Raw genomic sequence first — 26743 nt, forward strand, 5'->3', positions numbered from 1 at the left:
TACAATGTTTTTATAGAAGATGTTGCTGTAATAACACATAAAAGGTATAGGTCGGTTTGAACTCGAATTGGATGTCTCTCTTTTAATAGTTAAAAGTGATTTGAGGAAAACTAACCCCCTCTCATGCCTACCATTTCCCCAAACACATCCAATCAAAATTTTGAGATATCCATTTTATTCAAAGTAGTCGAAAGTTCTGGAAATTAGGTATTTCAGGATAATAGCCCCATCGGAGCCCTCAGTGCAAAGGTTGTAAGTTATGCCCTGGGCGCATATAAGATTTATATAGAAAGTTGTTGAAGAAATTTCCCAAACGGGTTCATTTGATTGGAAATTGAAATTGCTCTTTTTATTAGTGGAAAGCTAGTGAAGAGTAATTAACCCCCCTATCACACCCTCCATTTCCCCAAACACGTTAAATCAAAGTTTAGAGATAGCAATTTTGATTAACGTAGTTGAAAGTACTGGAAATTATGTATTTAAGGATGACAAACCCCCCAGAGTCCCCAGAGCAAAGGTTTTAAGTTACGCCTTTGATGCACAAGGTGTTTGATGATAATGTTGTCGTTAAAACTTCAAAAAAGGTTCATTCAATTGGAAATTGAGAGGGCTAGTGCCCTTTTTAATAATTAAAAGTGACTGGACGGTAACTTACCCCCTCTCACGCCCAACACTCCCACAAACACATTCAATCAAAATTTTCAGATAGCCATTTTGTTCAACGTAGTAGAAAGTTCTGGAAATTAGGTCTTTGAGGATGACAACCCCCCCCCTCCCCCCAGGCCTCAGGGCGAGGGTTGTAAGTTACCCCCTGGGGGCATATAAGGTTTTTATTGAAAGCGTTGTTGTAGAAACTTCAAAAGGGCTCATTCGGTTGGGAATCGAAAGGCCTAGTGCCCTTTTTAATAGTCGAAAGTGATTGGCAGGCTTGACATTTTTATAGTAAAGATCGATATGGGTATAAGGTATTAGTTTAGTGTTGTTGTTTAGACCAGGGCACTATGTATCGAAGGAGTTGTCGTAGGAACTTCGAAAAGGGCTCATTCGATTGAAAATAGAAAGGGCTGATGCCTTTTTTAATAGTCAAAAGTGATTGGAGGGAAACTAATCCCCCTCCCACGCCCACCCTCCCATTTGACTTTATGTTTAAAAACTAAATGTTGCCATAAGATTAAATCATAATGCACTGTCTTAATGCTAATTCCCAATAAGGCATCTCAGCAGTATCCCATGAACGACTGAGGGTATTATGTTCAAACTTTCGGGGCTACTTCTGTTCTTAAAATTTAACCAAATAAAAACACCTTAAGTGTATCCAAGCTATCAAAGAAAGTAAACAGATTTGTTTGTGAATGTTATCAAGTTTTCCATCTCAGGGCAAGTAGAGGAGGTATGAAACTAAATTAAACACTACTATTTGTGTACAGATGTTTAAGAGGGTTGTTTGTTGTTAAAAATTGCTGAAAATTTTTCTCCAGTATACAAATAGCAGGCCAAACTATAACGTTTTGAAAAAATGAAAAGATTCAAAGTATTATTTTCTTTTTTTCTGAAAAGACTAGGTCAATATAAATCGAACAGAAATTAATTTAAAAAACTTTTTCCACAAACTGAAAAACTGAAAAACATACAAATGAATGTGCATTGTCAGATTAATAAACATCTACTGATATTTAGTAATCAAAATCTTAATATTATTTGATTTATTAAAGTTATAAAAGTAAAAAAATTTATATTTTTTTCAGTAAAGTGCAAATTATGTTCTGACCTTGGGAAAGCATAGGGGTTTTGAGCCCAATTTATGTTAATTTCTGCTCGTTTTGAGTTGAAATCGGTTATTTACTGTAATTTCTGTTCGTGTTGGGTTTCATTTATTTATCGATGCTGATTTGTGGTTGTTACACGCTTGGTAGATTATTTGATTTTATTTTTGCTCGTTTTTTGTTTCATGGAGTTCTTTACTTTTCTTTGAAGATTTTATTTTGTGGAATTTTTTTTTAAATTAATATAGGTTTAAAGGCCTTTTCATACCTCTATTTGGCCATGTTGAATAGAAACAAGAAAGGACTTACACAAGAATTATCTGAGTGATAGATCATATAAAGACAAAAGGAATGTAAGGAAAGTGGAGAAAGTATTAAAATATGAATTAAGGAGAGGTGAACTTAATGCCATGGATAAAATTGTAGAAGGTCTGGAAGGTGCAGCTAGACAGCATATTAGTAAAATATTGTACTGACATGTTAATAAATTGAGAGGGAGTAGTCAATCCGGACTTGGCCCAGTTAAAACAGAAATGGGGCCAAAATTAGCGACGAGAGATGAACTAATGAGAAAGGGGCCGAACCATTTGAGAGTTTACTTAGCTAAGAGAGTGGCACGGACAGCCATTAAGGAAAATGAAAAAGTTTGCGATACATTGGATGTGATGGAATTTTTATTTTGAGATGAAGAATTAGCGACAGTACTAAAAGGATTGAAAAATAATAAGGCCCCAGGTCCTGATAGGGTGGTAAATGAGTTTATTAAATACGGTGGCTCTGAGGTTAGAAATAAGTTACGGAAGATTGTGAATATGATTTTTGAAAAGGGGGAAGCACTTAACGATTTCAAGAAAACCTTAATTAAGCCACTTTATAAGAAAGGTGATAAAATTGAGTGTGGTAATTATAGAGGCATTAGTCTGGTCTCTGTAATAGTAAATTACTTAGTAATATGATACTTTTTAAACTAAGAGATGCCGTAGACAAAGTTTTAAGAGAAGATCAGTGCGGTTTTAGAAAAGGTAGAGGATGTATCGACCAAATTTTCACTCTTAAGCTAATAATTGAGAAGTGCCTGAGTTGTCAAACAACTTTGGTCCTCAGTTTTATAGATTATGAGCAAGCGTTCGATTCTGTTGATAGAAGAGCTTTATTAAAGGTTTTATCCCTGTATGGTATATCAGACAAATACATTTAAGTGATTAGTACTATGTACAGGAATAACACTGCTGCGTTTAAAGTAAGAAATGAGGTTAGCATCTGGTTTTGTATTAAATCAGGAGTTAAGCAGGGTTGTGTTCTATCCCCATTTATACGGATCATTTTGATGGACTTAATCTTAAGGAGCACAGGAAAGGCAATGGGAGACCACGGAATTAACTGGGGAGAAAAACTCTCCTGGACTTAGATTATGCTGATAATTTAAGCATCCTAGATGAAAGTGTGAGCAATATGAATGAATTTTTAGAGGTTTTGCGAGTTCAGGGTGCTAGAATAGGTTTGAAAATTAATGTTAAAAAGACTCAGTCACTAAGGCTAGGAATACGTGAAGATGAAAAGGTGACGCTGAATAATGAAAAGATTGATCAGGTGGGCAGCTACACTTACCTTGGTAGTATTATTAGTGAAGATGGTGGGAGCAGTGAAGATGTTAAAAGTAGAATAGCCAAGAATCAGGGTGTTTTTCACAGTTAAAAAAAGTTTGGAAGAATAGGAAGATAAGTCTGCAAACCAAGATTAGAATTTTAGAAGCTACAGCGATGACAGTAGTCACATATGGCTCTGAAGCATGGGCGCTCAGAAAAGCGGATGAAGATTTGCTAGATGTTTTCCAGAGAAATAGCTTAAGGACTGTTCTGGGTACCCGGCTGACTGACCGTATTTCAAATAATAGATTATACAAAAAATGTGGTTCAATACCGCTCTCCAGGGCTATAATGAAAGAAAGGTTGAGGTGGCTAGGGCACGGTGTGCGTATGAAGGATGACAGATTGCCGAAGATTGTTCCTTTCGGCCAACCGTCTAGGGCTAAACGGAAAGCAGGTCGTCCTCGTCTGTGGTGGGAGGACGTCATAAAGAAAGATTTAATGAAATGGGAACTTCGTGGGGGGGGGGTGTAAAAAGGGAGGATTTAAATAGACTGGGATGAGGAGGGGCGTGCGCAGCTGTGTTGGCCTCAGGCGGCTTGGTGATGCGGTGAGTCGTTTGTAGTAGTAGTAGTATTTGGCCATGACCCTAAATTAGATATTCTAGTACAAATAAATAGAACACCTTTTCGAAACAGCCGATAAAAAAGGATGAATATAGGAAATAATTAGAATAATAAGGAGAAGAGAATATAGAGTGAGAGAAAGACAGAGAAAAAGAGAGAAAGATAAAAAGAAAGATGAATAAAAAAACATGTCTTATTTTTTAATATGGTGGGTTCAAACATCTTTTTCATACCTCTCCTTGGCATGATAAGTTTTTATAAGACTGTTAACAAAAGTTATTGTTCTGTAAAAGATTTTTATTGAACACTATACACTACCATACTTTTTCTTAGAATGGGTTGTTACACGACAGTTCAGGGTCTATCTAAATGAAAATTCTCTCTCACAGAGGTCACACTTGTACAGTTTTTTTCACCTGTATCCACTCTTTGATGTTCATTAAAGTGGTGTGATCGAGAAAAGCTCTTATTGCATACATCATATTAAAACAGTTTTTCCCCTGTATGTAATATTCGATGTTTATTCATATTTATTAGCTGAGAAAAACTCTTCTTACATAAATCACACCTAAACGGTTTCTCGCCCGTATGCACTCTTTGGTGCACTTTCAAATTGCTTGATTGAGAAAAACACTTTTTGCACACATCACATTTATACGGTTTCTCACGTGTATGAACTCTTTGATGCTCAATCAAAGAACTTGAATAACAAAATCTCTTCCCACATAAATCACATCTAAACGGTTTCTCGCCTGTGTGCACTCTTTGGTGCAGTTTCAAAGTGTTTGATGTAGAAAAACACTTTTTGCACAAATCACATTTAAACGGTTTTTCTCCTGTGTGAACTCTTTGATGTATTTCCAATGCTGAATGGGAGAGAAATCTTTTATCGCACATATTGCACTCATTGTCTTTTCTGTACTTTTTTCTAAGCAAGCCAATATTAGAATTTGAAGCTTCTGTAAGTGCAAGGGTATTACTTGATGATGTATCAATAACTCCTACAATAAAATAAATAAAGGGCATGAAAAAAAAAGGTTTAAGAGATCAACGGAAAAACAATTTCTGATGTCAAGACTGTAGAAAGCAGTTGGAACTTGATTATATTAAATACATGAAAACAACTCATCAGCCAATCAAAAGTGGGAACAGAGAAAATGCAACCAGCCGTCAGAAAACGTAATTTTTAAACCAAGTTACTTATTGGAAGCAGTTGAAACTTGATTATATCACATATAGAAATAAAAACCAATCAGCAGTCGGGACTGCCCTGACTGATTTTTAAATCTCGTAAATACTTGGGTATGATTGGAATTTCAATATATATATATATATATATATATATATATATATATATATATATATATATATTTTTTTTTTTTTTATATATATATATATATATATATATATATATATATATATATATATATATATATATATATATATATATATATATATATATATATATATATATATATATATTATATATATATATATATTTATATATATATATATATATATATATATATATATATATATATATATATATATATATATATATATATATATATATATATATATACATATATATATATATCAGCAGTCAGAACACGTGATTTTTAAAGCATGTAACTTATTGGAAGTAGTTTAAACTTGATTATACCACACATAGAAATAATGACCGATCTGCAGTCGGGACAAATAATTTTCAAGCCTCATAAATACTTGGATAGAGTTGGAACTTCATCATATTACATGTATAAAATAATAACTGATCAACCGGTCAGCCACCGAAAACGTTATTTTTTAAAGCCTGTAAGCCGTTGGAACTGGATTTATTATGTATACAAATAAAAACCGATCACCCGACCAGCAGTCAGAATACGTGATTAATATTAGAATATGTAGTAGATAATACATATAAGTAGATGTTATTGGTATATAATAGCATCATCCTATGTACTTCATTATCTTGTATCGATACCGTCAGTCTTAGGCTAGCAATGATAGTATTAGTAGGATTAGCTGTCTTACTATCATGTGGGGGTCGTGTTAACTTATGGGCAATTTTATGACCAAATACTCTGGACAAATTGGTAGGAGATTATCAATTATTAATCTTTAAGGTTCCAAGGTTGAGTTTTAACGGTTTTAACATTTGGCTGTTGATGAGGGAAGGGGAAGCTCGGAGATCTTTTCAATTAATTTTTCACATTTTAAAGAATAGGCATTTGAGATAGAGAGGGGGTCTTACCGATACTAGGTTGCAAATCTATTTCTGAAAGTTTTATTCACCTACCAAAACAAACTTGCATGAATTAATTATGTTTTATTTGCAAGGAATAGCTTTAATTGTTCATTGAGTATTCTACTGCCTGCGAAAATCACCATTCTGGAGCAAGTTTTATTGTGAACTACAAACTAGCAGGCTTTTTCCTAGAATGGATTGTAAGATGATGTTGAGTTAAACGAAAATGCTCTCTAGCATATTATCAGGTTTACGTGGTTTCTAATCAGTATGCACTCTTTGGTACTGATTTAAACTGCTTGATTGCACAAAACGTGTTTCTCTGTAAAGTGAGCAATAATAGTGTATGTATTTATTTTTTCTTGCAAACGACTCCATATTTTTTTGGACAAATTTATATCCTGATATATTCTGGCTTAGAAAAACACTCTAGATAGGTCAGAAGTTTGAGAAAATTCATTAAAAGCCTCAATTTTGGAAAACAATATTTATGTAAGTGACATCATATCTATGAATAAAGTCGAGAAGCATACATACGTCATATTTGCCTCAGTAGTGGTTGTATCGTTTTCAGTGTCTATGATGCAGGCAAAATTACACAAGAAACAAATGATTGACAAGATGAATCATATCACTGATGTCTTATAAATGAGTACATTTCAATAGAATAAATTATACCCCCCCCCCCAAGAGTGAACGTATCGGTTTTATATTTATAACGAAAAGGACATTACAAAAGGAACATAGCTAAGTATAAAATACCAAGTGTAATTACTCTATTTATGAAAGGCGTTTTAAGTAGTTTCATAACGCCTAGAGTAAGTAGAGCAAATAGAGAGAGTAATTATAATGCCTAGAGGCAAATGAAGAACCTAGAGCATCAAACGTGACAAAACCAATCCGATCAGACTGGATCGGGCCCATCCAAGATGCTAAGGCAAAGGGCACTGAAAAAAGTCTAAAGTAATGAGAAACGAAAATGAAGACACAGTCAGAATACTTGCGTCAGTGAAAATTACAGAGTCAAAAACATGTGAATAGCAAAGAAATATCCGGTTCGAAAATAATCTCCAGCAAGAATTAAAACAAGTAAAAAAAAGCGAAGATCAAAGTAATTTTATCTTAGTTTTCAGTTCCCAATCTCTAAAGCTATTACGTAAACTGCAAAAATATTTGAGGTGTCTAATCAAAAATAAAAATTTTTAATTGAAACTGGAGAAGTGCCAGAAAATTTTAAAGAAATTTTATTTTCTATTAGGGTAAATCCGCTCATAGCATAAGAGGAAGGGAAAAATGTCATTTTATCTTAGTTCTCAGTTTCAAATCTCTAAAGCCATTATGTAAACTGCAAAAATATTTTTGGTGTCTCATCAACTAGAGAAATACCTAGAGAAATACCTGAAAATTTTAAAAGAAGTTTTATTTTCTATTAGGTTAAATCCACTTATAGCATAAAAGACAAATACGACAGAATAAACACCAGTAAGCTTACAGTTTTCAACAAAACAAAATAAACTTAATGAAATTGAATTAACGGAATTATATTTATGACAAATGAAACATTACAAAAGGAAAATTTCTCAATACAAAATACTAAGTGTAATTAGTCTGTTTACAAAAGCCATTCTAAGTAGTTTCATACTACCAAGGCCATGTACCTCCCGTTTCTGCTGACCGTGTGATTCGTTGTGTTAAGAATTTAAAATCTAAATCATGTTATATTGATGGTATTAGTGCTTTTCACCTTCATATTGATTTTAAAAAATTGATCTATCATTTGCAGTTATTATTTCAAATTTGTCTATGCACGTATTTTGTCCCTGATTCTCTTTTGTGCTGGAGTGTCACTTCGATTCTTAAACGAGGGACAGATCCGACTAATTGCGCATCATGTAGACCTATTACGGTAGCCTGTTCGCTGAGCAAAGTTTTTGAATATGACCTGCTTCCTGAAATTCTTCCAAATGTTGATTATGTGTCCAATCAATTTGGGTTTAAACCAAATATTGGATGCCAACATGCGCATCGAATTATTACTTCTTTTTTTATTCAAGCACAAAAAGATGGATCTGAAGTTCATTTATGTGCGTTATATATTTCAAAAGCTTTTGATTCGGTTTGTCACAGCCAACTATGGTATTCTCTTACCCACCTTGGAGTGAATTCATCTGGTATATGTGTCCTTCGTTTTTGGTATGCAAATTCATATGTTCGACTTCGGTCAGGAGAGATCTTTTTTTGGTAATATTCCAATTCGGTCTGGACTTAGGCAGGGAGGGGTTCTGTCACCATACCTTTTTAATGCTTGTTTATACCCTGTGCTTGCTCGTATTTTTCCGTCGTGTTTTACGGGTCTAACTAATTTATCTTATATTGCTTATGCAGATGATTTATTACTTATTAGCCATTCAAAATTCACCCTAGCTAAGTCTACCCAGTTTGTTTCTAAGCTTTAGGAAAAAATTGGCTTCATGCTTAATGCTGAAAAATGTGAATATTTAGTTTTCAATGCTAAAAACCCAAGTAGTGATTTTAGCTGTAGCTCTTTTTCAGTTAAGTTGGCTCCTGCGTTGCGCTGGCTCGGGATTAGTATCTGCTCTTCGATTTCAGCTATCCGTGCTAGTGCACTTACAGATATTAAGAATAAGCTTAAAGCAGGTCATGCTAAAGTTATCCCAAATCGCGGCCGACATTCTCGTAAGGCATTGGCTAAACTCTATTCTACATATTACGACCATTCCATTCTTTTTCTATCAGGTTTGCGCCCATTTTTTTAATACTAATGATATGCAGGATATTAGATTTTTGTATTTCCGTTATTGTAAATATCTTTTGTATTTGCCTCGTTGGTATAGAAACCGTAAGATTATTCGAATGTTTAATGCAACTGATATATTGACGTCATATAACAAGTTGGACTCCCAAGTTAAAAGATGAGGCTTGCAAGAGATTGGGTCCTTTTCATCCTCTTGTGCGATTGTTTTGATTTGTATTTGTAGTTTTTATAATGATATTGTTTTGCATGTGTTTTGTTTTTGTATGTATTTACTTTTTTTTTCTTTTGTTACTCCACTTTTTTATAATTGTTAGTGGGTCAAAAATAAATTATTATTATTATTATTATAATGCCTAGAGAACAAATGAACAACCTAGACCTAACAAGGGATTACAACAGTTCAAAAACCTTGAAAGAGAAAAAACAAAATCTTAGACCCTCGCAAAGCTGCTTTTCAAAGTGATTCGGATGATTAGTGGGTTTGGATAGCAGATATGAAGAAATGTTCAGTTAACAATAAAAGAACAAGCGATACCGTAGCTGATAGACAACATATAAAGAAGAAACTAAAAAATAATTCATTCCTTGCCACAGGCGGGATTGAACCCTCAAACCGCTGATCAAGAGATACATTTTCATCCACCATACTGCCACGACGTATTCAATTATATTATTTTTCCACAAAGCTGCGTATATATGTTGGATAAAGGAATTGTAATGGCTATGCAACTGTTTATTACAAGTAGTTGGAACCCGTCAATGTTCTATGTGTTCCCTGGGAAGCCCTCCGCTTTCCCGAGGAAAGAAAAACAACATACCGAGTGCTGGGCCCGGCTTCAAAATCGGCTACATTTTTTTTCTTAACTGTCATATTGACATATCTGGCCAATAAAACGATCTAAAAAGGTCACAGCTTAAGAAAGGATTTGTATATTTTCCCATGGTGGTTGTATCGAGCCTATGGTGACACCATGACAACAAGAAGAGGCTCATATTGTCTGTGGTTACAAGATAAGTGACAATAAGAATCAATATATACAAGCCTGTCACGTATCCACTTTGGGGCCCGGCCTCAAAGTCGGCTACATAGTTTGTGTTTCTTTCTATGACTGGTAAATTGACATTTCTGGCCACAAAAACGAACTAAATAGGTAACAGCTTTAAGAAAAAATTCGTATTTTTCCCAGGGTGGCTGTATCAAACCTTTGGTGACGTCAAGACATCAAAAAAGGGACTCAAATCGTCTGCGGTTAGAAGACAAGCGACAATTAAATCCATATCAGAAGCCTTCCACGTGCTGGGAAACGGCACTACATATATTATCTTTATAAACGAGCATTAATTGTGGATTAATTTTTTATCAAAAACGGCTCCATGTTTTTTCGGGAAAATTAGTATCCTGGGATTTTCTGTCAAAAAACACGATCTATATAGGTCAGAATATATAGCTCTATATATCTATATAGGCCTATATATCTATATATATATCTATATCTATATATATCTATATATCTATATATATATATATATCTATATAGGAATATATATCTATATAGGTCGTATATAGGAGTTGCCAGCAATCTTCGTGTTAATTTTTGCTTGTTTTGAGTTTGACTCTGTTATTTATTATAATTTTTGGTCGTTTTGAGTTTCATTTATTTACTAATTGTGTTTGTGGTAGTTTTACGCTTGGTTAGGAAAGGGAGGATGTCGTAAAGAAACAGTTGAGGAAAATAATGAAAGCTTCCTGGGAGGGGGTTAAGAGGAAGACTTTGAATAGCTTGGGAAAGGAGGAGTGCGTAGCTGTGTTGGCCTCAAAAGGCTTGTTGCTACTATGAGGTGTCAGTAGTAATAGTAGTATTAGTAGTGTGTAGAAACAACTAGGTTTGATCCCCAGGTCCCATATTCCCAAGCTGAGGATTGGTACCCTGGCATTTTATGAGCTGAAAAAAAAGGATATAGATAAGTGCATGAAAAAAGAAACAGAGAAAACACATTGAATAGCAAACGGGAATATGACTTATGAATATAGAATGACACAGTAATTATGATATTGTAGGGTTAAATATTCCAGAAAATTACGTTTCAACAAGGAACATGTTAAGCAGGAAGGAACAATTGAATTCACGAAAGAATTTCTAAATTCAACTGAAATTGCTTATTTGACATCCTATTGCTTGAAATTAAAGAATAAAAGGACGATTATGCCTATTTAGATATTTCAGAGGGCATAGGTATTAGAGCACAGGATTCTGAATGAATCAAAATAGCTAAAGTAAAGGGCATAAAACAAAGTCTGAGGTACTAATGCACGAAAATGAAGCGCAATCGAGATCTGCGGTTAGAAGACGTTTGACAACCAGTATCACAACGAATACATCGAATCGTAAATGAAATCTGCAGTTAGAAGAGAAGCAACAAGGAGAATAAAAAAGTTCCAACGGAAAATAAATTCGGAAAAAAGATGATTAATTGATTCATTAACAGGAGAGAAGAATTGAATTCGCAGCAGACTTTATTAGCTCAGTTGTTATTGCTTATTTGACACCTCGTGACTTAAAACAAAGGAATAACAAATAAACAAATATATATATATATATATATATATATATATATATATATATATATATATATATATATATATATATATATATATATATATATATATATATATATATATATATATATATATATATATATATATATATATATATATATATTTATACATGCAACTATGTATTAATTTAAGACATCTTTTTGTTGATTTTACAAGGTATGGAAGGTATTGACGCACCTTTATTTCTTTTAATTGTTCAGGTGGTGGAACAAAAAATTCTTTTTTTTACCTTGGCTTGTCTTTTGTCATTGTGAAAGACATATCGCCGAACCTTTGTTTCTTTTAATTGTTCAGGTGGTGGGACAAAAAATTCTTTTTATTTCAAGGGATTTATGCAGTCCATATTTTTGATTTTGAAAGGTATGGTTGCCATTGATGACCTTACCCATGTCAAAATCCAAAACACAATCATCATCGCTGTCATTTTCAATTTGTTTGGTTCTTTACACATCGGCTAATCTTTCGTCATTATGAAATACATATAGCCGAACCTCTCCTCTTTTAACAAAGGTATGGTAGGCATTGATGACCTTGTCTATGTCAAAATCCCAATCCCACTCATCATCGCTATCATTTTCAATTTTGACACGTTTTGATTCTCGCTGTCCAGGTTGATTTTCACTGACTCGCTACTCTTCATTTTCATTTCTTGCTCTCTCACTTGTTCGGTGTCGTATGTCTTCTAACCGCGTTTGTCTTGACCCTTCATTTTCATTTTTAACACGTTCTAATTTTCGTTTTCGCATATCTTCTAACCACCCGTGTCTTTGCTCTTCATTTTCGATACGTTTTTGGATTTTGATTACTTCAGAAAATTTAACAATGGCCTTTGCTTTAGCTGTCCGTATTGGTGTTGTCGCAATCGATGGTCCAGGTTGTCAAATTTCACTTCTTATCACATGACGTCATTTTTTTTTTTTTTTAAACAAAGGTATGTTAGGCACTGATGATCAAAAAAGAAATATCACTAACAGTAGGAATTTTTGTTGATAGTTGTCAGGGCTCCTTCCACACTTCGTTATATGTTCTTTGTTAATTTTCAGGTGGTAGCAGAACTTTTAAGCTACGTTGTCTTTTCACACGAGAAAATATTGTATAACATTCCATGATTAAAAACTGGAGTACTAAGGTCGGCCCCAACAAATTCAAAAGTTTGCCCTTGCGACTTATGTATAGTCATGGCAAATGCGGGTCAAATTGAAAAATTGGTCATTGAACAGTGCATCCAAGTTGACTTTTACTAGAGTCCACTGTAACTCGGGATACGGGGACTTCTTTTCCTGATTTCCCCCCAGTAATTATATTCACCTTAATTATGTTTTTACATAATTCAGTAGCAATAAGACAGGTCCCATTACACATACCTTATGAAATATCTGAGTTACACAAAAGCATAACTATCGTATTTTTCTTTATTTTTAAGCCAAGTGGTGGTAAATCTGCTGTTTCAATTCAAATGAGGAATTCTGGAGTAAACTCAATTCCTCCTTTTTCTTTATCTTTTACAGAATCATAATTTTTATACGATTCGTATTCTCCTGAGAGGCGATCGACAATTTTCGCATTTATTTTACTATCTTCTTTGTTGACTGAAGCTAAAATAACTCCGTCATCGAAACGAAACTTTGTTTAGACAAACATTAACCAAATACTTCCTCAATTAAATTGCCACCGGAAATTATATCTTCCGCTAATTCAATTTCATTAAGTTCATTTTTAAGAAGATTTCCATTTCCCTGGTCGAGGATGTACTTTGCAAATGCTTCCTGTTCAGGATCGACCCGCATATTTTTCTCAAAGGAAATATGTTCGAAATTTTTCCAAAGATGACTTTTTTTTATTGATGAATCGAGTTTTTCACTGCGGTTGCTTCAGGGTTGAGCTGGTAAATACTGTCGGAAATCACCTCCAGCAACTAAAACTTTCCCACCAAATGGTATGTTTGGATTTGCAATGGACCACAACAACTTATACATATTTTGTAAGCCTTACTTGGGAAGCTTGGGTGCTTCGTCAAGTAGAAAAACATCTACTTGAGCTAATTCTAAGCCTCTGCTTGAACCGGGTCTTATACAGGAAACAGAATCTGAGGAAAGTGAAACTTTCAAGCCAAAGGGTTTGTGTGTTGTTAGTCCAAATGACAATAAAGTTGCTGCTATTCCTGTATAAGCCATACATTGTACTTTGTAATGTTCTCCACACAGCATGTGATACAAGGTATTGTAAACAAATGTTTTACCGGCATCACCAGGTTCATCTATGAAAAAGCATTTTTCCCTAAAATAATTAGGATCATTGACAGCCAGTAAAATATTGTCAACAATATCAAACTGTTTTCCTTGCAGAAGCCGATATATACTATCTCCAGTAACAGCTGACTCACTAGAACTTGGAAATTCCAAGCTTTGGTCATTTTCATAGGTCCCAATGCTGTCCATGCCGTATCGTTCCACCCAAAAACTAACATTTCGACCTACTACATCGTATTTAACTTCTATGCAATAATACGATAAGCACGCTTTATTGCAACATCTTTAGATAAATCATTTCGTATTGCAGGCAAAATGAAATCATTTGCCAACTGATTTTTGAATCTTTCCCTAAGAGCTTTTGGATCTGCAGGAATACCAAAAACAATAATCTGTGTGAAGAGCATTCGCACTACAGAAGGCATTTTGGACAATGCCGATTCTTCTAGGGCGTCGAACCACTGTTTATCGTCGAATTCAAGACCATGAGCCACGGATTCTTTGTTCCCAGGTGGTGGTATTGCCATTTCATTTAAGTGTTCGGGCATTTCCCAATAAAAGAGAAATTCTTTCTTTTTCATTTGCTTTAACGCCTTGTTGTGTCAAAAATACGCTTCCAACATTGAGCCTTGTTGTACAATATCTACCAAATCTTCTTGGGCTTGGCTGATGTTTTTCATTATATAACGTCCTGGCAAATGAACATTTAAACGTTGCACAACATGGCTCTTTTTCTGAATATCGTAACTAAATAGTAGCCAGCCTGCTTCAGTTGGTGCAATGCAGCGTCCTTCTACATAGGTTTCTGCTTCATTGTAAACCATGCACAATTTATTTTTGACAATCTTTATTGAAGCACAATCATGTCCCTTGTAGATGTATTTATATAGACACTTCCCAAGACCTATATTTCGTACATATTTGAACTTTATGTGGCACTGGTTATTTTTTAAGCACATGAGGATTATGTGTGACGACATGACGATTATCACGAATAATTCGGTAATTATCAGAATCTTTTCGATAAACAGCACGGTCATGTGAAAATTCTCTATTCATTTCGTCTAATTTTGGATCATAACGACGTCAATACTTGGGTTTTTCAGCATCCGCTAGAGATCTGACTGAATTGTATTGCTTTGTAAAACCGAAGCGGCACCGGAATTTTCCATTTTTATTAATTATGCAACTCGCATTCGGATTTAAATTCTCGCAGGGATTATGAATCATCCCCTTTAAGACTAATTCTCTTAATAATAGATGATTGGAATTTGGAACTTCAGCTGAAATAAGATCATCAAATTCCACTGGATTATGGATTCGATCCTGAGGACTCATGATCAATAGCAAATGCATGTGTGGTAGTCCACGTTTTAAAAATTAAAACGTATACACATATGCTGCCACCTTTCTTAATATATGATACTTTTCAATATCATTGATTATATCGTTAAATTTCAGTTTAGCAATTCGAGTAATGAAATCGGGACAATCTATAAGGGGACTGGGGACTGTTCTATAATAGAGTTATCATTAAGTTTAATACTTGCTTTTCTAAATTCAGGCCAATCAGGATTGCAAGTCAAAGTTATAAAGAAATCTGGGGGTCCAGGGCGACGAACAACACAAGGGGCGTCTTCAAAATGTCCAGCAACGTAGCGTGTTGATCCGAAGAATGATAACGGCAGTATAGCTTTTTCAACAATGAATGCATCCTTTTTCGATGCTAAGAAGTCACGTAAACCTGCGTAGTTTTCATCTGGTTAAATTTTATTCAATCAATACGATCACGCTCAACAGGAATAGCGATATCATTGAGGTACTATTGGAGGAGTCTTCCACCAAAATGCAAAGCATTAAAACCAATCCTACGCAGATCGGGTGTTACAGCTTGCACAGAAAGGCTTTTCACTGGTTCAGGTCCGAAAGCGATACGATTCCTTGCTAACTCAAGCCGTGTCATATGTGGACGACTTACATTAGGTGTTTGAAGTAACATACCCCATGACCATCCTGAAGTTCCCGCTGGATAAAACACTGGATAGGTAAAGGGCTCAACACGATGGTCGGTATTTTTTTTAAATGACAAGATTTTTGCCATGTTGTTTTACAACTATTTCATATGGTGGAAAACTATGGTCAGCATTAAGAGTAAGAACAGTTTATACTTCATTACATGCTGAAGGGTTAAACCGTCTATAATCTACACTATCTGGCAAAGTAAAAATGAGCTTAACGTTTGGAGGCGGTTGTCCGAATGAAGCAGAAAGTTTATTTGAATTATCCTCCACTTCTGGCATTTTTTCGTAACTTTTGGCATAGTTGTTTGAATCTCTCAATATTTATTCCAAGAGATTCATTAGATTATGATAGATCCCATAATTTAAAGGATGTGCGAGGCGTCCCTCAACAGCTTCATTGAGATCTAAAAAGTAAATATGGCCATATGAAGGTGGCTCAATTTCACCTTCAGTAGTTTGTGACGGATGTGCCTTTAAATTGAGTTTGTGATAAATTTGTCCAGCTACTTTAAAGCTAAATATATACCGACTATTTGTGGTTCGATCATCGCTTATATTGAATGAAGCTAGAGCAAATCACGAGTTCAAGTTTCGAATACGTTTATCTAACTCTTGAGAGAGCAAGTGACGTCCTAAAAAAGGCAAGCCAATTCTTTTGGAAATTGAGGTGGTGACATTGCAATTCGACCATGCAAGCAGCAATTTCCAAACGAATTACGTTTGTTTCCTACTCTTTCCTCCAAAAAATGGAGGGCTCCACAATGAATACAAGCAACATTGAAGGGTCCCAAAGATTTATATGTTACATTTAATGAGTTTATGGCATCTTTGTACGTATCTACTTGGTTTTGTGCCACACGTTGTTGGTAACAAAGATTACGACCTCGATGTTCTTCTATCCAAAAGTATCTTTGCTCCTCTTTTTAATTTTTGATATGCTCTAATTCTCGTTTTCGTTTATCTTATCACCGCGTGTCTCTTTGCTGTTCATTTTCATTTTTCATACACTCTAATTCTCGTTTTCGTTTATCTTCTAACCGCGCGTGTCTCTGCTTTTCTTTTTCAATTTGGATATGCTCTAATTATCGTTCTCGTTTATCTTCTAACCACGCGTGTCTCGGCTGTTCATTTTCATTTTTCATACGCTCTAATTCTCGTTCTCGTTTATATTCTTACCGGAAGTGTCTTTGCTGTTCATTTTCAATTTTCGTAAGCTCTAATTCTCGTTTTCGTTGATCTTCTAGCCGCGCGTATCTTTGTTGTTCATTTTCATTTTTCATTCGCTCTAATTCTCGTTTTCGTTTATCTTCTAACCGTGCGTGTCTCTGCTTTTCTTTTTCAATTTTGATATGCTCTAATTATCGTTCTCGTTTATCTTCTAACCACGCGTGTCTCGGCTGTTCATTTTCATTTTTCATACGCTCTAATTCTCGTTCTCGTTTATATTCTTACCGGACGTGTCTTTGCTGTTCATTTTCATTTTTTGTAAGCTCTAATTCTCGTTTTCGTTAATCTTCTAACCGCGCGTATCTTTGCTGCTCATTTTGATTTTCGGCACGTTTTTGGATTGTGATTACTTCAGATACTTTAGCAGTGGTTTTTTCTTTAGCTGCCCGTATTGATGTTGCCGAAACTGATGGTCCAGGTTGTCGATTTTCACATTTTACCAAGTTTTATAGTTTAGGTGTTGGTTCCACAGAATCATCATTTGAAGTAATTAATTAAAAAAAAACTTTTTCCACAAAATAAGTTTTTCAAAAAAAGTAAAGAAATCCATTCAGTATTCATTCAGGCTTTGAACTGGAAGGTCACAAACAAGTTTTAACTTTGAGCTTAATGAGGTTGCAAAAAAAGTTCAGCAAGTGATTGTGAAACAATTCAAATAGGATTTTGTTTCGAGGATATTAATTGGTAAAAAAAACATATGCAATAAAGAGAGATTCACATGATTTATTGTTCATTTCTGTTTGTTCAGCTTGAAACATTACTAAGGACAGTTTGGCTGACTTTTGCTATCCAGTTGCTATCAGGTGAACATCTAAAGCAAATTAAATATATAACGGAAACTACGGATTATAAGTTGACGGACTTTATATTATATTGTGAAAGTTATTGGAATTTATTTGAACCTGACATTTCCCATGTGCATAATTCCAGCTGTTAACATATTGATTGCAACCATGCGTTTGATTGATTAACCCTCTGCTTGGGGTGCCTAGTGTTTATGACGAGTGGATTTACGATTTTCTAAGTGGCCCTTCGGATTGTTTTTTTCTATTTGAAATTTGGATTATTTGGAGCAGTTTTTTATGAAGAGGGGTGAAAGCCGTGCCCAAATTAACGCTGGCTTAGCAAATTGCACGTAATGGACCCATGTGAATAAAAAAATGGTCCTTAATGAGGTAAGCAGATAATTAAATTTAATTTTGTTGTCTGGAAATAATGATGGGACGTAAAAGAAAGCAACCTCGTAATATTGGTGATGATACAGAAAACACTCGGAGGGGAGAGGGGGAATATGATCTCAACGTTACTGCTAGTAGCACTGATTCTACAAATAAATTCACGATTTCAGCAGTTGCGGAGTCTAAATACTGTTATCAGTTTGGTAACAGAAAATGGGAAAAAGCTAGATTCTTTAGAAAATAGGATTAAGGGAATTGAAGATAAAGTGGCAAATTTGGAGATATCACATGCGGGATTTGCAAGGCAGCTGACTGAAAATGATGAGCGAGTGAGGCAGCTTGAGCAAGTCAAAGAATCTAAAGAATCAAGTAAAAATAATTTCTGATGATTGTATAGCTCAGAGTAAAGAGTCAAATAATTTGAGTATGAGATTGGCCAGGCTGGAGTTTGATAAACTGGAAAAGAATATTATTGTATGGAATGTCTCTTGTGAATCTGAAAAAAATGCGAAGGATATCTTCAAAAGTATTCTTACGGAAGGACTCGAAATGGCTCCAGTCCCACCATTCAAGGTAACCCAAGTGAGTGAGCAACAGAAATTTATTCGTGTTGAAGTATCTGATAAAAAATCGAAAATTGATATTTTGGAAAATGCCAAGAAATTAAAAGGTAAAACAGTGTCGTCGTTCCGTGATATTTACCTCAGTGATGATGTCCCAGCTGAAGTTCGCAAAGCAAGAAATGATTTGTTGATTAAAAGGGTAAAATTACGCAAATTAGGAATAGACGCTTGGATCTCGAAAACTTTTCCGCCTGTGTTACTTTTCAATCGCCCCAACGAAACACGTGCTAAATATTCACCAGACGATTTGATTCCTGAACTTGATTATGCACCGAATAATCAATCATTTCGTAACCACCATAGCGGCAATTAGTGAAGCTTAAGAGGAAAAATAATTGTTCGAATGCATGTTCCCATTGATTAAGAAGTAGCTGGTGATTAGTTTGTGATAAAAATAAATTTTGGCGGGAAATTGAAGGCGTTCATGGTTTATGGTTCATATAGTTCATAGTTGATTGTTTGCAGCGTAAAAAAAGTAAATGTATGAGAAGGCACCCAATATGCAAGGTGTACCCTTTTGAGTCATTGTTGTTGTTGTTGTTTTTTTTAATATTTCTTTTTCTGCTGTTGTTATTTTTTTATCTCATTATCATTATTGGTGTTATTATTGTTATTGGGCAGCATGTAATAAATTTAAATTTAAAGTGCATTGAATTGTGTCCTCTGTGGAGTCGTACTCAAATTTGTCTATTTGGCTTTGATGTTGGATGAAAGATTGTAGTCTCCTCCAGGACAAATTAACGTAGTGGGGCTGGATAACAAGAAGGTAAGTATTGAAAGTAGGTATAATGAAATTTTTGATGGAAGTGGTGGGCCTGGTGGTTATTATAGGTTGGAGTTTGAAGATTCTAAATATTTATTCGTAAACCAAATGCAGATGGTATGTAGTAATGTTTCGGATAGATTTAATGTGTTCCATTTGAATTGCCAAGGATTGAATTCAAGTTTAGATTTTATAAATGAAATTTCCAGTTTATCTCTTTTTCAGGTAATTGGACTGACTGAAACTTGGTTAAATGATTATAATTCGGAACTTTTACATATTTCACGTTATAATCTTTACAAGAAAAATCGTCAACTTCGCCAAAACGGGTGACTGGCAGCGTATATACGTTCTGATATACGGGCAAGTGTCCGAGAGGATATTTTAATATATATAGAAATGGTTTTTGAGTCTTTTATTTTGCAGTTAGAGCTGTCTGGACGTTGTGGTTATGTTCTGGTTGTATATAGGCCACCATCAGGATCTCTTATCGAGTTTAATGAATTACTTGAAGAACAATTGGAAAAGATCCCACATCGAAGTCCTATTTTTATAATGGGAGATTTTAACATTGATCTAATGGATAATGGATCACATACAGACAGATTTTTAAACCTGATGATTTCATTTGGTTATTTACCTGCCTTTAATATTAGTACTCGTGTTACGAGGACGTCATAGAAATTTCTGAATAACATATTTTCAAATTATATGTCGGGTGGTCCAAGTGTTCTTATAAGTGATACTTCTGATCATTTTGGTGTATTTGCAAGTTACTCGGTATGCGTTGATAATAAAAATTCCTCAAATAAGAGCAGTCTCAAGCTGAGGATGTTACTCGATAAAGATGCACTTCTGAAATGTAGAAATGAGCTAGCCAATAAGGATTGGAATACAGAGTTTTCAATCTCTGCAGATATTGACTCTAAGTTCAGAGTCTTTTACCAAATAATTAAGCAATCCCTGGAAAAATGCTCTAAGAATATTAACAACAATAGAAGAAAACCTTCAAAGAAGCCTTGGATTAGTCCAAGTTTATTGAGATCGATAAATAAGAAGAATAATTTGTGTGAGAAAAAGGCACGTCATCCCTGCGATGTAAATGAGCGAATTTATAAGAGTTATCGTAATGCCCTAAACAGACTCCTGCGAAGAGCTAGACAAGACTATTATAAAATAGAATTTGAAAAAGCATCTGGAAATCCGTTGAAAACATGGAATGTGATAAGAAGCACTTTAGGACAATAATCTGTAGGAATCCCTCAGGAAATATTCCGTAAAGATGGAACCAGCCTTAAAAATCCAGAGGAAATTTGTGAAGAATTTGCCAACCATTTTTCGACAGTTGGAAGGAGAGTGAAAGAGTCGATTATAATCAAACCAGGCGACCAGGCATTTAAAAAATAACTTAATAATGAGTTGGAAATATATTTAAATATAATCCCAGTTCAAGAATCTGAAGTTAGAAACATTGTTTATAGTATGAAAGGTACCGCTTCTGGCTCTGATATTGTTTCAATTAGAGTAATAAAAATACTTTGGGATGTGATTGCTCAAACTTTTGTTTCAATAATTAATCAGTGTCTAAAAGAGGGAGTGTTTCCGAGTTGTTTTAATTCAGCGAAAGTAATACCAATACATAAAGGAGGGAATACTGGTGATGTTGAAAATTATAGACCAATTTTGATTTTACCCATTATGTCTAGGATACTAGAAAAATGCTTTTCGGTCAGAATTTATCAATATCTGGAAAACCAGAGAATATTTACTCCTACACAATTTGGATTCCGTCAAGATCGCACTACTAAGCAAGCAAACATATATTTGACTAGCATTATTAATATGGCGCTGGATAATGGGTATAAAGTGGCAACTGTATTTTTAGATATTGTAAAGGCTTTTGATATGGTCAGTCATGATATTCTGTTAATGAAGTGTGAAATTTATGGGATTAGGGGTCCAGCTCTTTCGTTTTTACGTTCTTTTTTGTCTTGTAGAAAACAATATGTTCAAATTGGTAATATGGGTTCTCATGAAAATTGTATTGAGTGTGGAGTTCCACAGGGTTCGGTACTTGGACCCTTATTATTTTTAATTTTTGTGAATGATCTTCAACAGACTGTTAGTAGACTGAAAACAATAATGAGTGAGATCGTCAAAAAGGATAGCGCGGGTACAGTGCCTATGTTTGCTCATGATACTTCTTTAGTGGTGATTGCAAAGTCAGAGAGATTGCTCCTAGAGAGTGTACGAGAATCGCTAAATGAGGTTTCAAGATGGCTGAGAGTGAATCAGCTAAAGGTGAACTCCTCTAAGAGTGATTTTCTTATATTTTTGAGGACATCGAATTATTATCCATGGATACAGCATATAGCATATGAAGACGGTATGATTGCTCGCCAAAAGACAGTAAAGTATCTTGGCATTATTATAGACGAGACTCTCAGTTTCCGATCCCATATTGAAACTTTATCCCGGATTCTATCACGTAATTTGGGGATGATTCGTAAACTTAAATATATGTTTCCAATAAGTATACTTAGGCTTCTCTATTTTCCGTTAATCCATCACTATATTTTGTATTGTTCTTCTGTATACATGGGTACATTTTCTTCAATTGTTAGTCCTGTACGAATTATCCAAAACAAGTCTATTAGAGTATTATCAGGAAAATCAGGAAGAGAATCGGTTCGAGAATCGGTCTATAGGGATTTTAGGATACTGCCAGCGGCGGGTCTTCATCATTTTTATATATTAGTATTTATGTATAGATACAATATAAAGCAGCTGCCGGAGTGCTTTAACGGTTGGTTTTACAGCCGATGGAATATACATAACCAAAATACTAGGGGTAAAATGATTATTATACTCCACCTATAGTGTCTGCCAGGTCCACGTTTTCTTTTATTATAAAGCGTATAAATTTATGGAATAATTTGGATAATGATATGAAGAAAATCGAAAATTTTAGTGGTTTTAAAGCAAAATTGAAAGAAAAATTATTAAGTAAGTATGAATTCTAGTTTTGTTTGTTTTGGAGGTGACTTGATTTGATTTAATTTAAATTAAGCTGTAATTGCTTGTTGGTTTGTGAGTGCGACCCCACAACATGAATATGGTATGTAGTTGCTGTCCCTGTACTATTATTATTATTCTTTATTTATTTTTTTCTTTCTTTTCTTTTCTCTCTTTTTATCTTTCTTTCTTATTATAGTGTATTTGAATGATGTTACATGTATGTATTATTTTTTTTTTTTTACCTGTTTCACCCCACGTCAACCGTTTGGTTTTGGGTGAATCATATTGATTTTTGTATTTAAACTTTTTTTTAATTAAATATATAACTATCACTATCATTAAACCAATAATGAACAAATTAGATTCAAATTATGTACCAAGCATAAAACTACCACAAATCAGTATCAATAAATATATGAAACCCAAAACAAACAGAAAGTATAATAAGTCAAACTCAAAACGAGCAGAAATTAAACTGAGTAGGGTTCTAAATCCTATGCTTTCTAAAAGCCACAATATAATTTGTATTTTATTCAGAATTTTTTTTTAATGTTTTCAGTTTTATTACCTTAAGAAATCAAAAATTAATTGAGATTTTATGGAATAGATATCAGCATATGTACATTAAACTGACAATACATATTTTTTCAGTAAATTCATTTGAATTTTTTTTCAGTTCTTTACTGAAAACGTTTGACACTAAGAGCTCATATGGCCAAAAAAATGTATTCTTTTTATTTGTAATTTTAATATAGAAATTCTTTAAAAAATTCTTTTAATGTTTTCACTTTTATAACTTTAAGAAATCAAAAATTAATTGAGATTTTAAGGAATAAATATCAGCATATGTATATTAAACTGACAATGCAAATTTTTTTCAGTAAATTCATTTGAATTTTTTCCCCTTGAATTTCCATTTCCCTTGAAAATTTTGAACGACAATTCTATGAATGCAGAATAAAAATACAATTGAAAAATTAAAATGAAAAAGAAAAAAATTAATACCGTTTTTGACACATTTTCTTGACTAATAATAAATACATACATTGGTGGGCGTGTAATAATAATTTAAGCTCGAAAGATAACTAACTTACAATAATAATTCTTCTCATCTTAAACATTACCTTATTAGCAGTCATGTTAAAATTACTGGGAATTACAAAGTTGAATCGGAGCTCTCAAGCAGGGATGTAGCTCCAAGATTTTACTGGGGGGGGGGGGCAAGAGGGATCTCAATCCAAAAAATCAAGAGCATCGGCTATGGAATCATGTTTTCTCCAAATGATTGCCCGGCTGAAACAACGCCACTGCTTTCAAGATTATTTTTAGAAATAGAATTAATTATGAATACATTTTTCAGTAAATTCATTTGAATTTTTTTAGTTCTTTACTGAAAATGTTTGACACTAAGAGCTCAAAATCTTATTCTATGGCAAAAAAAATTTTATTCTTAATCTTTTAAATTCTTATGTAGCAATTCTTTTAAAAAAGTCTTTTCAATGTTTTCACTTTTATAATTTTCAGAAATCAAAAATTAATTGAGATTTTAAGGAATAAATATCAGCATATGTATATTAAACAAACAATGCAGATTTTTTTCAGTAAATTCATTTGAATTTCTTCAGTAAAGTACAAATTATATTCTGTATTTTAGAAAGCATAGCGTTTAGAACCCTATTCAGATTAAGTTTTGGTTACATCATGTCTTCGTTGAGCCTGGGCATGAATTTAAAAAAAAATTGAAATTAAATTTAAAAAAAATTTGAAATTAAATTAAAAAACGAATTATTTTCAACTATGACTGGGGAGGGAGTAATTTTCCTCAGGAAGTATTCTTAATGGGGCTGAAGAATTCTCCAAGAGAAAACACCTAAACCTATAGATAATAACCTAAGCAATTAAAGTATTTCAGAAGGATAGATTGTATTTGGACTCATCATATCATTAATGTTTAAGCTTTTATAGACAAAAACGCGCCGATTCTAATGAACTAGCTTTGCTTATTTTTTGCACCGTAGTAATTTAGACGAAAATGCAGCATTTCCCTTGAAAGTTTTGAATGAAAATTCTGTGAATGCGGAATAAAAACACAATTGAAAAATTGAGATAAAAAAAAATTAATACCGTTTTTGACACATTTTCTTGACTAATTATAAATACATACATAGGTGGGCGTGTAGTAATAATTTAAGCTCGAAAGATGACTAACTTATAATAATAATTGTTCTCATGTTAAAAATTACCTTATTAGCAGTCATGTTAAATTTAATGGGAATTACAAAGTTGAATCGGAGCTCTCAAGCAGGGATGTAGCTCCAACACTTTATTGGGGGGGGGGGGCAAGAGGGGTCTCCATCCGAAAAGTAAAGAGCATGGGCTATAGAATGATTTCTTCTCCAAATCATTGCAAGCCTGAAACAACGCCACTGCTTTCAAGGTTATTTTTAGAAACAGAATTAATTATGAATAATTTTTTGGCCATAGAATAAGATTTTGAGCTCTTAGTGTTAACTCTTTTCAGTAAAGAACTGAAAAAAATTTAAATGAATTTACTAAAAAAAAAATACATTGTCAGTTGTACATATGTTTATATTTATTCCATAAAATCTTAATTAATTTTTGATTTCTTAAGGTTACAAAAGTGAAAACATTTTAAAAAAAAATGAATAAAATACAAATTATATTCTTGCTTTTAGAAATCATAGGGTTTAGAACCCTACTCAGATTAATTTCTGCTCGTTTTGAGTTTGAAATATTTTAATTTCTGTTTGTTTTGGGTTTCATTTATTTATTGATACTGATTTGTGGTAGTTGTATGCTTGGTAGATTATTTGATTCTATTTTGTTCAGTAAACTGACCATTCACATTTTTTTTCAGTAAATTCATTTGAATTTTTTTCAGTAAAATACAAATTATATTCTAGCTTTTAGAACGCATGGGGTTTAGAACCCTACTCATATTAATTTCTGCTCGTTTTGAGTTTGACTTATTTTAATTTCTGTTTCTTTTGAGTTTCATTTATTTATTGATACTGATTTGTGGTAGTTTTAAGCTTGGTACATAATTTGATTCTATTTTTGTTCATTTTTGGTTTAATGGAGTTCTTTACTTTTTTTTTGAAATACTTATTTTGTGGAAAAAAATTTTTTAATTATTTTTTGTCGTTTTATATTGACATAGTCTTTTTTAGGGAGAAAGACAAAGCCTCTTCTAAACTTAAACAACCATCCCTTCCATAAAAACCTTAAATACCCCCTGGGCATAACTTACAATCCTTGCCCCTTATCTGTGGGGTTTGTTTCAACCCCAAAAGCCAGGTTATATGATATTTCGACTATTTTGAATAGAATAGCTATCTTAAAATTTCTATTAGATGCATTTTCTACAGATATGACAATATTTATTCCTTAAAAACTCAACTAATTTTCGATTTCTTAAAGTTATAAAAGTGAAAACATTTAAAAGAATTTTTATCAATAAAGTAATAAATATATTCTGGCTTTTAGAAAGCATAGAGTTGGCATAACCCCTGTTTGCATTCGGTTTTGTAGTAACTTTCCGTCGAAGACTCAAAATCCATTCTAATCCTTTCATCCTAGGACATGCTGATATCTGATATCTAATATCAGCTGATATTTAAATAAGCCATGTATTTTTAATTAGCAAAACAAAAGTAAGTTTTAAAATCGTAGTTAATATATTTATTTCTGAATTTTTCTAGTACGGCCACATCTAATATCATGTGTATCTATTTTATGTTCTTTTTTTATTTATTCTGGTAAAAAAGGGAAAAAAATAATAATAAATAAAATTTAAATGAAATAAATTGAAAATTAAAGTACATTTATTAAAATCGATATTTGAATTGGCCTATAATCTCAAATTAGTTCCTTGATCCGAGTTTTTATGTCAACAACAAAAAGACCAGAAAAATGTCTGAAAGACAACTCTTTCACAACTAATCGAATTTCACTTTATTCTTTTATAAAACTTGAATTATTGATCAATAATGGAATCTCTCCAGTCAACTTTTAGTTCACAGACAGC

At 33.5% G+C, this 26743-nt stretch overlaps 1 protein-coding gene across 1 annotated transcript in view; it reads right to left on the reverse strand.

The window, feature by feature from the left end:
- Window positions 1–4262: 4262 nt before the first annotated feature.
- The window catches only part of LOC148944932 (zinc finger and BTB domain-containing protein 14-like), a 51373-nt gene continuing 28892 nt past the window's right edge, over window positions 4263–26743 (reverse strand). The window contains exon 5 of the mRNA XM_089099544.1: window positions 4263–4976. Within this exon, the coding sequence (XP_088955670.1) occupies window positions 4459–4976 (518 nt within the window). The 3' untranslated portion in view covers window positions 4263–4458. The remainder of the gene's footprint in view (window positions 4977–26743) is intronic.

This window comes from Artemia sp. Qi Xiang Cuo, chromosome 13 (assembly GCF_049724085.1).
Source record: "Artemia sp. Qi Xiang Cuo chromosome 13, ASM4972408v1, whole genome shotgun sequence".
NCBI lineage: Eukaryota > Metazoa > Arthropoda > Branchiopoda > Anostraca > Artemiidae > Artemia > Artemia sp. Qi Xiang Cuo.